Raw genomic sequence first — 13,168 nt, 5'->3', positions numbered from 1 at the left:
TTTTGATTGGACTTAGATCGCCTCTTTGTTTGCGCATGCGTTATCACACGGTCTTTTCCCCAGTGCTAATCATCTATACAGTGCGCTTCACACAGAAAAATAAAAAATGTATCCTCAACCAGGTGCTCCAATCCCCATGGCACCGCCCCAAAAACCCGAAACTTTTATGCTCTCCACCGAAGCACAGCGAAGCCTACCTCACGACGCGCAAGTTGCTCTCCAGCAAGTGGATAATCGTATGTGTTTGGGTCTTTTATCCCCGCATCAAAGCAATGTATTGACCTGGGGCCAGTGAAATATTTCCTTCTGTCAGCTCCCGTTGACTGGCAACCGGATCAACTCATTCGACGCTTTTTGCTTCCCACAGGCGACTATGTCTCTTGTGTTTACTGGTTCGTCTCACTCTAAGAGCATGATGGCTTGGGAACGCTGACTGACCCCGTTCGAATAGGAGCGGCCTTTTCCACATCTCCGGTACCGATATTGTCCGATGTCTTGCATTTCGATTCCAAGCCTTTGGACGTCCGGTGAAGAACTCGAAAAAATTTGAGGAGGGCATTTTCTCGGATCTACGAAATCTCAAGGCCGGCGTAGACGCGGTCCTGGAGGACCCAAAGAGCCCGTTCCTGGACTTCTTGTACAAAAACAACTGTATTCGGACCCAAAAGAAGCAAAAGGTGTTTTACTGGTACGGCGTGCCCCACGACCGGCTATTCCTCGATGCACTGGAACGGGACTTGAAGCGCGAGAAAATGAACCAGGAGGCCACCACGGTCGCAGTCAGCGAACCGGCCATGTCCTTTGAATTCGACTCGTCCCAGTCTCTGTATGAGCAATTGACCAAGTCACAACAAGTGAATCTGAACTCGTTCGCTGCCCACGCAAGTACGACATATGGCCAGCCCAACTCCCCCGTGGTTCGGACCGTTGACGCAATGCCTCCTCCGCAGATGGCTCCCCCAGCGATCCCTCTGATGCAAGACGATTCTGGGAATCAGATGTACAGCCACCAACAGATGCCCCTTTCGAACAATCTAGTCCAGAGCATCATTAAGCGCGAGCAGGATTACGGCCACGTCCAGTACGATCGCCACGGAATGCCCATTCCCCGCCCTCATCAGCGCCATTCCTCCATGCCGACCTTCTACGAGTACTCTCCTGCGCCATCCTTTGTATCTTCGCAATATGAGGACTACAGCAATCGCGGCCTGTCCTTCGAACCAGTCACCCCGCCGCAGCATTCGGTCGGACTCGGAGGGGAACCGGCTTACATCGCCAACGAAGACACCGGACTTTACACGGCGATTCCAGATATTTCAAGTGGACCCGCCTACCACCCTATGATGCAGCTGCCTCCTTCGAATCTGTCTAGTGCTCACTATCAGCCTGCGCCACGGTCCTTCTCGGCAAACCCGTATCCTGTCATTGAGGGATCCCCGACATACAAGCAGCGCAGACGCAGGTCATCTATCCCGCCCAATACCGGTGCTGTCGCACCCAGTGGCGCAGCTCATGTCCAATCAACGACTCCGGGAGTTCAGTCAGTCTCGTACGCTGCTCACAGACCAAGTGATCTGCGGCGTTCGGTTTCTAGCTCAGTCGCTCCAGTCGCAGATGGGGATGAAGCGACCCAGGAACTCGCTCGCACTTACCCAAGTGCGATGCTGCCACAAAAGGACCTTCTTCATGAAATGTCCCGTCATGGCACGCCGCTGCAGAGCCTGGATCAAAGCGCTGCACAGAATTCAGGCTCAATGGCAAACCAATCCAATGATCTGACATCTCTGCCAAGCAGTGGTGCTATCGAGACTGCGGTTCAAAACCCTACTGGTCGGTCCGAGCGTTCGGCGCCTGGTCCTACTCGGAGAGCCAGGAGTGCAACCATGATGGAGTTGGGACCGTATCCTACCAAGGCCCACTCTTGCCCTATCCCGTCATGTGGTAGAACCTTCAAGAGATTAGAGCACCTCAAAAGGTAAGCTTACTTCTATTTTTGCACCCACGTTGGTGGGGCTGATCTGCACCGTGCACCGGTGAGATCGTCTTGATAGCCGCCGACTAACCCCTGTTCCTAGACACGTGAGAACTCACACACAAGAGCGTCCGTACCCCTGCCCTTATTGCAGCAAAGCTTTCTCGAGGTCCGATAATCTTGCGCAGTAAGTTATTATTATTCTATTTCTTATAAAACTTGCGCTAATAGTCGCTAGACATCGTCGTATCCATGAAGCGCAGCAGGATGGTCAGACAATTGTTCCAACCGACGAAGATCTGGAGAATGATGCACATGAATTCGATTCTCCCAGGGAAGAGATGTCTCCACCGGAGCCCGCTCACACAATGATTAGCATGCCCAACATGACGTCGATGGCAGCTCCTTTGAGCATGCCGTCCGCCCTGACCGGTATGCCTACTTCACACATGATCGCTCCGCAACTTCTCCAACAACACATGTGAGAATACTACGTAGCACGGTGTGTCTACCGCAAGAAAGTAGATGCATCACCTCGTGTACTCATTATCGGGGATGTTCCGAGCGAATGTTTCAGTTCTCCTTTCTCTTCAGAGTCTTCGGGGCGCATACAGGCGTCCTTTTTTTTGGTTCGGGGTTTATATCGCCTCCTGTTTAATCGCACATGGTCCAATGCTGGCCTTGCACATACCGCGATATTCGTGTATAGCCCGCGTGTTATGTCCTTGCTTGTCTTTGACACAGTGTCCATTTTGTTTTGGTTTCTTTTGGTTACTTTTTTGGGTTTTCGCACTGCGATGGTTACAGGAAGCACCGTGTATTATTGGTCTCGGCTGCCCTGCACGTGAATTGGGTTGCGCTGGCAGACATTCATTTCATGCTGCCTGGCGGGCATGGGCACGAGAGAGGTTCGACTATCTCTCAAAGGGAAATGGGTTGGGAAGGGAAAGATTCGGGTTGGCTTCTTCTTGGATCGTCAGGCATTGTCCATGAAGAGCGGCTGGGAATGGTAAGGTTATTTTGTACGCCTCAAATCACACTATATAGACAGATATTATGTAACGACTTTGAATTGGAATCTGAAAAAAAAAACACTTGAAACCTTTCTAACTAGTTATTAATATTCCCTTGTACTCTTGCTCGTATGCGTCCACGGTGGCGATGATGTGATTAAGGGCTGTTATGGTTCATGGATAAATGGTACATCACGTGTTGCTGACGTCGATAACCCCTGCAGTCGTGAGAGGGATCCCAGGAACATAGATCCATCTGACACACCGCGCATCGATTAGGAGGGCTATACCCTGTCGATTTTTACCTTCATCAACCTCTCTATCTGGCTGGTAAATGATACGTGGCTGTCAACACCCAGCATAGCCCCACCTTTCCGACGGTATCTACTTCCCCACACTCCAACAACCCAGTCCACCCTACCCGCCACCAACAGGAGGGTTGTAAAATTAATTAAGGGAAACTACGCTCTCTGCAACTACTATCAAAAAAGCATATCTCAGCTCAGCTGAAACCTGAGCCACAGTCTGCAGGTGGAAATTCCAACTGCCCCGACCACATCCAAACACATCACCGGGTTCCATGAGTTATTCCTAGTCGGTGCCAATTCAACACATTGAAATCCCGACTCTTTAATTCTCTGATCGGAGACTCGAAATACAAGCCTGTCCCTGGTTCTATCGACGAGAGCTCGCCTCTCATGGTTGCCACTCACCCCGCAGACAGGCGTGGTGTGCGCCCTCTTGCCGACGCCGATGAGTCGTCTAAGAATTCGCTGTACATGTTTCTTTTGACTCTGTGTATTGGTGGGTAAGTAGTTTTGCATATGATTATTTGAGTCGATTTACCCATGTGCTGTTTTGACTGTTATACTGGCCATGTATTGACTTGGGTTTCTTTGATAGACTTCAGATTGTTTGGTCTGTCGAACTTTCTAATGGTTCGGTAAGTATAAGTCGCGACTTACAGAAGATGATTGGATCTTAACTTTTCATCTTCTTCCATCCTGAAGCTGCAAGATTGGATAAAAATATCATACTGACCGGGTACAGCCATACCTTCTATCCCTCGGGATGAGCAAATCGCTTCTTGCTTTTGTTTGGATAGCCAGTCCCTTGACGGGTGCGCTGGTGCAACCATACATCGGCATTCGAAGCGACAACTGCCGACTAGCGTGGGGTAAGAGGAAACCATTCATGGTCGTTGGAGGCGCAGCAACTATCGTTTCATTGCTAGCTCTGGCATGGGTGAAAGAGATTGTGGGAGGCTTTTTGTCTATATTCGGTGTTGAATCAACATCTGCAGGGGCCAAGATTGTTATCATTATCATGGCAACGATTTTCATGTATTGCCTTGATTTTGCCATCAACACCGGTGCGCATTCCGATATCCCACGTTTATGGTTGCTTGGCTAATTACCATCTTATAGTGCAAGCTGCAATCAGAGCATTCATTGTCGACAACTGCCCAACCCACCAGCAGGAGCTGTCCAACGCCTGGGCTAGTCGTATGGTCGGCGTTGGCAACATCTTGGGGTATATCTTTGGCTATATGGACTTGCCCAAGGTTGTCCCTTTCTTGGGAAATACCCAGTTCAAGGTCCTGTGTGTACTCGCCTCGGTATTTCTGACCGCAACCCTTGCCATTAGTTGTGTCTGCATCAAAGAGCGGGATCCCCGAGGAGACAGGCCTGTGACCGACAAGCTTGGCGTTATCTCCTTTTTCAAACAGGTCATCAAGTCGATTCGAAGCTTGCCAACGCAGATTTCCCGCGTCTGTCAGGTCCAGATCGCGGCGTGGGTGGGCTGGTTCCCATTCCTGTACTACTCCACGACATATGTCGGGCAGCTGTACGTCAATCCTGTTTTCGCAGAGAACCCCCATCTCTCCGAGGGTGAGCTCGATAAGGCCTGGGAAGATGCTACTCGCGTCGGGACATTGGCTCTCCTCATCTATGCTATCATCTCTTTCCTTGCCAATATGTTGCTTCCTCTTTTCGTGGTCCCCTTATATGGACCGGCGCCAGAGAACCTCTCGCAACGGGATTCTCCAGACGGCGATTCAGATGACGATGTAGAGTCGGCTGCAAGAAGATTATCATTTTCAAGTATGCCGACGGGAAATGCATCTGAGCCTCTACTCGGCGCTGTTCCAGTCGGACAGGAGACCGAAGAGAAACCGGCTTGGCTTTCGCGTCTGCGCATCCCAGGCTTGACTCTCCCGCGCGTCTGGCTCCTCTCCCACCTCCTCTTCGCAGCGTGCATGTTCAGCACTTTATTCATCTACTCTTACAAAGCCGGTTCGGCGTTTGTGGGCCTTATCGGTATCTCCTGGGCTGTGGCACTGTGGGCTCCCTTCGCTCTCATCTCGGCGGAGGTAGCTAGGATTGATCCTTCTAGACGAAATCATCACCGCACAGCTCAAACTACATATAACGAGCATGCAGCTGAGGCCGAGACCGAGGGTCCTGGTGAACACAGTGTCGCTGGCAGTGATGTTGAGCATGGACGCTCAAAGGATTATAGTGATGGTGAAGATGTTGCCCAGGCGGGTATTATCCTTGGACTGCATAATATGGCTATTTCCCTGCCCCAAATTCTGTCTAGTCTTGTTTGCAGTGCTATCTTCAAGGCATATCAGAAGCCAAGAGGGGAGCCGTGGGATGATAGTGTGGGCTGGGTGCTACGCTTTGGTGGATGTGCTGCGTTGGTAGCTGCATGGTTGACTAGGAGGGTTTCCGATGGATCAAGATAGACTTGGACACATAGCCTATAATGTATTTATTGGATTCTTGGATATGTTGCATGTATGTTCTAAGGCAAGATTAACCCCCGACCTTGTCTGTAACATATAATATAAGGGATTTTGTAGGGGATAATCGTATGGAGTATGTAGGTCCTTCTATGCAGCCCTAGGCAATCAAATCATCAAATGATGATGTGTTTTCGCACTGAATCACCAACCCTTTGTTCCTGGCTATTCTGCCCGAATCCACCGGTTGCTCGGCACTTCGAAAATCGACCCACGTGTAATTTTAAATACATATGTACCAATACGCAACATATCTTACGCTATCGGTTGTAACTTTCCAATTCTACCACCAATTTGACTCCAGGCAGCCCTGCCGTATTCTGTGTTGTACAACTCCGTACCTGACCTCATATGTGTCCCTCTGATGCAACTTAAACAGTCCGTGTCCTATTTACTGCTAACCCAATTCGACCTTGTCGCAACCTCTCGCTATCCATCTCCTCGTGGATTATGTGCGCCGGGTCCTGCCATCTCAATTTTACCGTGGGAGTGAACTGCCAGTCATCCGCCCTGGCCCTTAATACTTCCCAAGGCGTGAGCCGCGATGGCTAGCCAATTTATGAACGATGGCTTACACGCCCTGCTTCGTATGTCCCTCTGATCGACAGTCTTGACGCTGCGCTTTAATTTCCCGTTTGGACTGCGAGCTAACATATCTATTTCTGTTCCAGGGAGAGCCGCTGAAGACTCCGACCCCGATGGTACGCGTGCCTGAACTCACCCTCATCCCTCCCCCCTCGTCTTGTCGCGATATAGCGCTATTCAGCTTCGGAGATTTAACCAGTATGGCGAACTATAGATTCCCCCGAGGCAGGGTCCAAGGAGATCACAAGCTCCTGGGCATTGTTTATCATGATCATGTTGTTGATGTTCGCCCTCTTCACGAGCTACATCCTTCAGCAGAGGAAGATACAAGCTGTCCATGAGACGGTTCTATCAATTTTTGCAGGTAGGTGATATCCTCGAGTGGCGCAGGCCTGATCTGGAAATATCCAAAACTTCGTGCGGTCTGCGCAAATTGGTACGGTTTTGCTAACGGTCGCCAGGGATGTTCGTTGGACTACTCATCCGTTTCACAGACTCCACCCTCCAAGACAGCGTCGCCTTCGACTACCAATTTTTCTTCAACCTCCTCCTTCCTCCGATTATTCTTGCCTCTGGTTATGAGCTCCACCAGGCGAACTTCTTCCGACATATCGGCACGATTCTCACGTTCGCCTTCGCCGGTACCTTTATATCCGCGCTCGTGCTCGGTCTAGTGCTGTACCTATGGACACGGGTCCCGTTTAGTGGGCTGAATATCTCTTTCGTCGAGGCTATTTCGGTCGGCGCAACTCTCTCCGCTACGGATCCGGTCACCATCCTAGCTATCTTCAACATGTACAAGGTCGAGCCGAAGCTTTATACTATCATTTTTGGCGAGTCGATCTTGAACGATGCCATTGCCATCGTGCTCTTCGAGACGGCGCAGAGGTATCAGGAGACCGGTGCGGCTGGCTCTTTGACCTTCCTCAATCTATTCGAGGCTGTGGGGCTCTTTTTGCTCGTCTTCTTTGGTAGCATGGTTGTCGGAATGCTGGTTGGAATCGCTACCGCGCTGGGTCTCAAATACACCCTCGTGCGGCGCTTGCCCAAGATCGAAAGCTGCTTGATTATTTTGGTTGCATATGCCAGCTACTTCTTCTCCAATGGCGTGCACCTATCCGGCATTGTCTCGCTCTTGTTTTGTGGTATCACCCTCAAGCACTATGCTTACTATAACATGTCGCGTCGCACGCAGTTGACCACCAAGTACCTGTTCCAGGTGATGGCTCAACTTTCAGAGAACTTCATCTTTATTTACCTCGGCCTTGACCTCTTCGTGGAGCCGAACCTCCAGTTCAACCCCTTGTTCATCATGGTGGCAGTGTTTGGTATCTGTCTCTCCCGCTACCTCGCGGTGTTCCCGCTTTCCAAAGCTATCAATTGGTTCATTCGGTACCGAGCACGCCGCCGTGGCGTGGAAGTTCCCGACGAGCTGCCGTTCGCTTATCAAGCGATGCTCTTCTGGGCTGGATTGCGTGGTGCTGTTGGTGTTGCGCTAGCAGCTGGTCTATCAGGAGTCAACGCCCCTGCACTTCGTGCGACAGTACTTGTTGTCGTTGTGCTAACCGTCATCATCTTCGGCGGAACCACGGCACGCATGTTGGAGATTCTGGGTATTCGAACGGGTGTAGTCGAAGAGCTTGACTCGGACGATGAATTCGACACCGAGGTGACCCATGGTGGCACGTACTACAAGCGCTCCGGCACGAGTTTGGGATACATCCCACGACGCACCGATTCGGTGATCCCCTTGGATGGGGTCACCACCACTCCACGCGCTGACCCCGGTGAGCGAACACACAGCTACTCCAGCGGCAACAGTCGCCGCCCAAGCCCACCCTATACCCACACAAGAATGTACTCCGCCGCGTACAGCAACAAAGACCAGTCCTGGCGCGACCGTCAATCCGCCGCGACATTACTCAACGGCGCAGCTGGGCCGAGCGCCGGCGAAGGCAGCGACGACGAGTTCGGCCTACCACCCGCGGGGCCCGGCCGCTCCAACGATCCCACCCACCCAGACGAGTTCGACCTCGATATCGAGGGCATCTCCGACGACGACCTCCCACCGGCTGCAAGCGGAGCCTCCCGTCTCCGCCGATCCGCCTCCCAGCCACCTCACCCTTCGTCCGCCCCACCTACCAATGCAGCGGCATCGACCAGCGTCTCGCCCACTCACCAGCCAGTAGGTATGTCTGCACGGGATGCAGTACGGGGTCTGTTTTCGGGTGGTGCTACGGGCGACCATGCGGCTTGGTTCCGTCAACTCGATGAGGACTATATCAAGCCCACGCTTTTGCTGGACCAGTCGAATTATAAGGGACCTGGGCCTGGTGCGGTTTGAGATGATGATACCTTGGAAGTGCACTTGCATTTTGTTTTTTTTTTTTTGATCTGGGTGTATATTTAGCCTTGTTTGGGTCTGCATTCTCGTTAATGTTTTTGCTTTTTGTGCATTTTGGCTCCCATACACCCATACATGACCTGACTGTATGAGCTTTTGTAAACGCGTTTGAAACTTATAGAAGTCAACAAGATCTTAAAGCGGGAAGTGCATGTACCCCTCTAAAGCCGTGGAAGTCATAGAATTGAGTTTCTCCGCACTTTATAGCGTTCCAAGGTTCCCCGTTACCCCACACTCTTCGACATATCTCACCTTCACAGGAACAATGGAAGACAGTCAAAACTGCCGACCTGAGATAATCTAACACATCCAAGACAAAAGAATGATACATATGTCTCCGTCTATGGCGATTTAATAAACGTAACACGCCAAGATAAGCAAAAGCTTCGTCCTACACCCGTGCGTCCCTATCTCTTCCTACCTTTATCGCCCACTCAGATCAGCCACAGCTATCTGTGCAGAATAGCCTAGGACTCTAATTATGTGCGGCGCCATGCTTGTTTCGGGCATGCTTACGCCAATGCCTATCTTCACAGTCATCTGATCCTTGTATTAGCTTCCTGTTATGTACTTATGTAGATAGGATTAATGGGGGTTTCTTACCGAGTCTGTCGCCGCTTTTATGAGGGTGTTTCACGGGGGTAGATGTCAGAACGGGCTTAGAAATGATTATGGATCTATAAATTGCTCACCTGGGTAGGGAGTGATGTAACTACCAATTATCAAGTAATTATCGCAATTGGAGTGGAACCAAGTACGTGCTCTTGGTGGAGAAACAAAAAAGCACATATATACCGATGGATACTAGGTACAGCACTCAGCTTGAGTAATCAGCATCCAGCTTTTCGTACAAAGCAGACCGAGTGTTAAAAAATCCGCCTTTCAGCCTACATTCTAAGTAAAATTCCATGAGCATATAGGAGATCGAAAATTCGAATGGTGTCTTCGCCTATACTTTGCCAGCTCTCTCTGGGCGCTTTCATACGAATGTCGGACAGAGGAAACCCCTCGATATACTGTACGAGGATTCCTTGGACATCAGCATATTGATTGATGCAGGCTGTCTATGGATGTGAGGCGCGCAAATAGTTGAGGGATAATCTTTCCTTGCATGTCCTTCATTATTCTAGCGTTCGTTGTTTGTTTATTATATGGCAATTTAAGATGCAGTGTAATGGTATTTCCGACCCTGTAGGGACATATATTATAATCAGTATACATATCCCTATGTAAGTATAAAGTAAGTTCGCTACAATATGTCTACATAGTTGGGTACGCACGTGGGCTATTTCCTGCTCCATTCCGGAGACCTGCTTGTGAAAAGCGATGAATTTCTTGAATATTGAGATACTGGAATGGCGTTGGGTTGGGACTTGATACATCAAATCCCTTTTCAGGGTCTGTCCATCCAAGATTGTTATGGAACCTTAGAAATCATCCCTGATTACCTACATGTAGGAAACCTGTCAAACCTTGGAACAACCTAGCCCTAGAGGGCTTGAGCGGCGTGCTGAGTTCTACCCAGCGATCAAAAGGCAGCAAGGGATGAAACCCAAAGAGGAAGGGCTGAACGTTTCAAGAGCATACATATATGTACAATGTTGTGTTTAATGCTCCCCCGCTCCGCTAGACCAGCCGCCTCTAACCCAAGTCGATCTTCCTTGAAAGTTAAAGATATGCCGGATTTGTGTCACGTACCCCTCAGCATTCGGGACAGATAGATGTAGCTTATTTTGTATTCTAGAATCGGAAGGTATTTAACGGTAATATCTATACTTGAGCAGATGGCAAGGATCTGCGCTTACTGCACCTCCTATCTGTCGCTTGAATCTGTGCCTATAGTACTCGTGTCCATCGGAATATTTGAGGCCCGTACCTCCTCTTTCTCTTTCTTTCCGAGGTCTTCATTCCTATCAACTCTTAGGTGTTGCGCGTTCGATCGCGTTAACTATTTGTTTCCCTATCCACTACCTTCCCTCTATAACCATTACACGTACTCTAGCCATGGACGATACAATGGAGAAGGTGGCATCCAAGACGAGCAAGAGGCGCCAGTCGACAGCCACGGGTCATGACTCGAAGCCCCAGGCTGGAGATACCGAGCTGCTAGGTGTGTATATTGTGCGGCTTATTGGCAGACTTTGTGTAACCATGTGAGATCGTTGTCACTGACTGATCAATAGCGACACTCGGGTACAAGCAGGAATTGCGGCGCCATTATTCGACGATTCAGATATTTGCTGTCGCCTTCAGTATTATGGGGCTTTTGCCTTCCATTGCGTCTACGTTGGCGTTTTCAATGCCCGCTGGTCCTGTGGGAATGGTTTGGGTAATATACTCCCCGGACTGAATAAGATTGGCATTGTGACTGACAGACTGGCCAGGGTATGCAACTATTTTGTCAGAAGTATAATTCTAGCAATTGTTAACCGATTTGGACAGGATGGTTAGTTGCAAGTTGCTTTATCTTCATCGTGAGCTTGGCCATGGTATGATCTACTCAATCTACCATGTTAAAAACCACAGAACTAATGGCTATCAGGCCGATCTAGCATCCGCGATGCCCACAGCAGGCGGACTCTACTTCTGGACGCATTACTTCGCATCCGAGAAATGGAAGAACCCGCTCAGTTTCCTCGTCGGATATAGCAATACCATTGGCTTGATCGGTGGCATATGCTCAATTGACTGTACGTCAGCCTATATAGGCATAAACTCAAACTCCTCCGTCACTAACACTTCCCCTATCAGATGGTTTCGCCAGCATGTTCCTCTCAGTGGTCTCACTCGCCCGAGACGGCAACTGGTCCGCGACACGACCAGTCATCTACGGTACATACGTAGCAACAGTCTCTGCACACGGCTTCATTGCCATCTTCTTCGCCCGGATGATGCCAAGAATCCAATCGGCCTGTATCTTCCTCAACATCGCTCTCGTGATAGCAACCGTCATCGCCCTACCCCTCGGCAAAGCAAAGAACAGCCCACCAGTCAACCCGGGCTCGTATGTCTTCGGCGAAGTCCAGAACCTCACTTCCTGGCCCGCTGGCTGGGCATTCATCTTGGCGTGGCTGTCGCCCATCTGGACTATTGGCGCCTTTGATTCTTGCGTGCATATGAGTGAGGAGGCGACGCATGCTGCGCGCGCTGTCCCGTTGGGGATTATCTCTTCCGCTGGACTTTGTGGTCTTCTTGGGTTTGTTTCGTTGGCGGTTATTGCGTCTTCGATGGATAGGAATATTGAGGGAATTTTGAACTCCAAGTTCGGACAGCCTATGACTCAGGTTTGTTTCGTCTTGCGTCTGCTGTCCTTTTGTGTGGGCGTATTTTCTAATATGGATTCTCTATAGATCTACTACGACGCCCTCGGCAAAAACGGTGCCCTCGGCTTCATGGTCGTGGTAATGATCGTCCAATTCTTTATGGGATTGAGCATCGTAAGTCCCCGTCTCACCACCTACCACCTACCAACTACAAATCACTATTCCCAACCCCAAGAACCCATCCACTAACTCTACCCACCCAGGTCCTAGCCGCCTCCCGCCAAAGCTGGGCCTTCTCCCGCGACGGCGCCCTCCCGCTATCCACCTTCTTCCGTAAAGTAAGCCAGCGCAAATTCATGCGCTACCAGCCCGTCCGCATGGTGTGCGGTATAGTCGTCGCATCGGCAATTATCGGTCTCCTCTGTCTAATCGATGAAGCTGCTGCCAGCGCCCTCTTCTCGCTCGCTGTAGCAGGCAACGACCTCGCCTGGCTAACGCCCATTCTGGCGCGTCTGCTCTGGGGCGGTGATCGATTTATCCCCGGTGAGTTCTACACAGGTAAGTATCTCAGTAAGCCCATTGCGTGGGTTGCGGTTATCTATATGATATTCGTTATTGTTCTTACTATGATTCCTACCGAGGGGCCGAATCCGTCGCGTGAGTTTGAACTATTCTATACTATGCTATGCTATGACGAGTACTTTTGCTGACGACGAGTTTGTTTGAAGCTCAAACCATGAATTATACCGTTGTTATTAATGGGAGTCTTTGGCTTGGCGCGGTGGTTTATTATTATGTTCATGCGAGGAAGACGTATAAAGGACCTCAGACTACAGTTAGTCCTGAGGATGAGGGAAAGGGTTTGGAGCAGGACTCTAAATAGGTGGTGAGAAGAGATAGACGGGACTTTGGGCTGGCATGCTCTAGGCAAGGCTCTTTTATTCATGTCGATAGATTAGGTTCATATGTACCCAATGACTACAAGAAGTGAAGCGTTTTACTCTATCTACATTAGGTACATAGAGAGGCACTGGAAATTTCAAATTTCAGTCGGTTTTCAAACGGTCATTATATTGCGGCAAGAGACTAGACTATGAGTACAGCATGGTGAAGCATGCTCCA

At 50.1% G+C, this 13,168-nt stretch overlaps 4 protein-coding genes across 4 annotated transcripts; all 4 read left to right on the top strand.

Annotated features, from left to right (window-relative positions):
• Nucleotides 1-106: 106 nt before the first annotated feature.
• steA (sexual development transcription factor SteA) lies at nucleotides 107-2,457 on the top strand (the record flags this gene model as incomplete). Its single annotated transcript, XM_057280568.1, has 5 exons — nucleotides 107-236; nucleotides 293-392; nucleotides 452-1,975; nucleotides 2,076-2,159; nucleotides 2,211-2,457. 5 exons carry the CDS (start codon nucleotides 107-109, stop codon nucleotides 2,455-2,457), a joined length of 2,085 nt encoding a protein of 694 aa, XP_057134828.1.
• A 1,226-nt stretch (nucleotides 2,458-3,683) lies between these two features.
• N7471_007848 (putative sucrose transporter) lies at nucleotides 3,684-5,737 on the top strand (the record flags this gene model as incomplete). Its single annotated transcript, XM_057280567.1, has 4 exons — nucleotides 3,684-3,793; nucleotides 3,889-3,928; nucleotides 4,036-4,357; nucleotides 4,413-5,737. The coding sequence occupies 4 exons, from the start codon at nucleotides 3,684-3,686 to the stop codon at nucleotides 5,735-5,737; spliced, it is 1,797 nt and encodes a 598-aa protein (XP_057134827.1).
• Nucleotides 5,738-6,113: 376 nt separating this feature from the next.
• N7471_007847 (bifunctional K:H/Na:H antiporter NHX1) lies at nucleotides 6,114-8,723 on the top strand (the record flags this gene model as incomplete). The annotated part of the gene is made up of 4 exons (XM_057280566.1): nucleotides 6,114-6,381; nucleotides 6,466-6,495; nucleotides 6,594-6,743; nucleotides 6,841-8,723. The coding sequence occupies exons 1-4, from the start codon at nucleotides 6,339-6,341 to the stop codon at nucleotides 8,721-8,723; spliced, it is 2,106 nt and encodes a 701-aa protein (XP_057134826.1). The 5' UTR covers nucleotides 6,114-6,338.
• Nucleotides 8,724-10,787: 2,064 nt separating this feature from the next.
• N7471_007846 (putative GABA permease) lies at nucleotides 10,788-12,929 on the top strand (the record flags this gene model as incomplete). Its single annotated transcript, XM_057280565.1, has 9 exons — nucleotides 10,788-10,893; nucleotides 10,967-11,112; nucleotides 11,159-11,168; nucleotides 11,226-11,272; nucleotides 11,326-11,473; nucleotides 11,535-12,067; nucleotides 12,134-12,220; nucleotides 12,310-12,703; nucleotides 12,775-12,929. 9 exons carry the CDS (start codon nucleotides 10,788-10,790, stop codon nucleotides 12,927-12,929), a joined length of 1,626 nt encoding a protein of 541 aa, XP_057134825.1.
• Between the last annotated feature and the right edge of the window lie 239 nt (nucleotides 12,930-13,168).

Source organism: Penicillium samsonianum (genome assembly GCF_028829775.1).
Source record: "Penicillium samsonianum strain IBT 33392 chromosome Unknown utg000004l_segment0_segment0, whole genome shotgun sequence".
Classification (NCBI taxonomy): Eukaryota; Fungi; Ascomycota; class Eurotiomycetes; order Eurotiales; family Aspergillaceae; genus Penicillium; species Penicillium samsonianum.
This window is presented reverse-complemented; position numbering and strand designations above follow the sequence as displayed.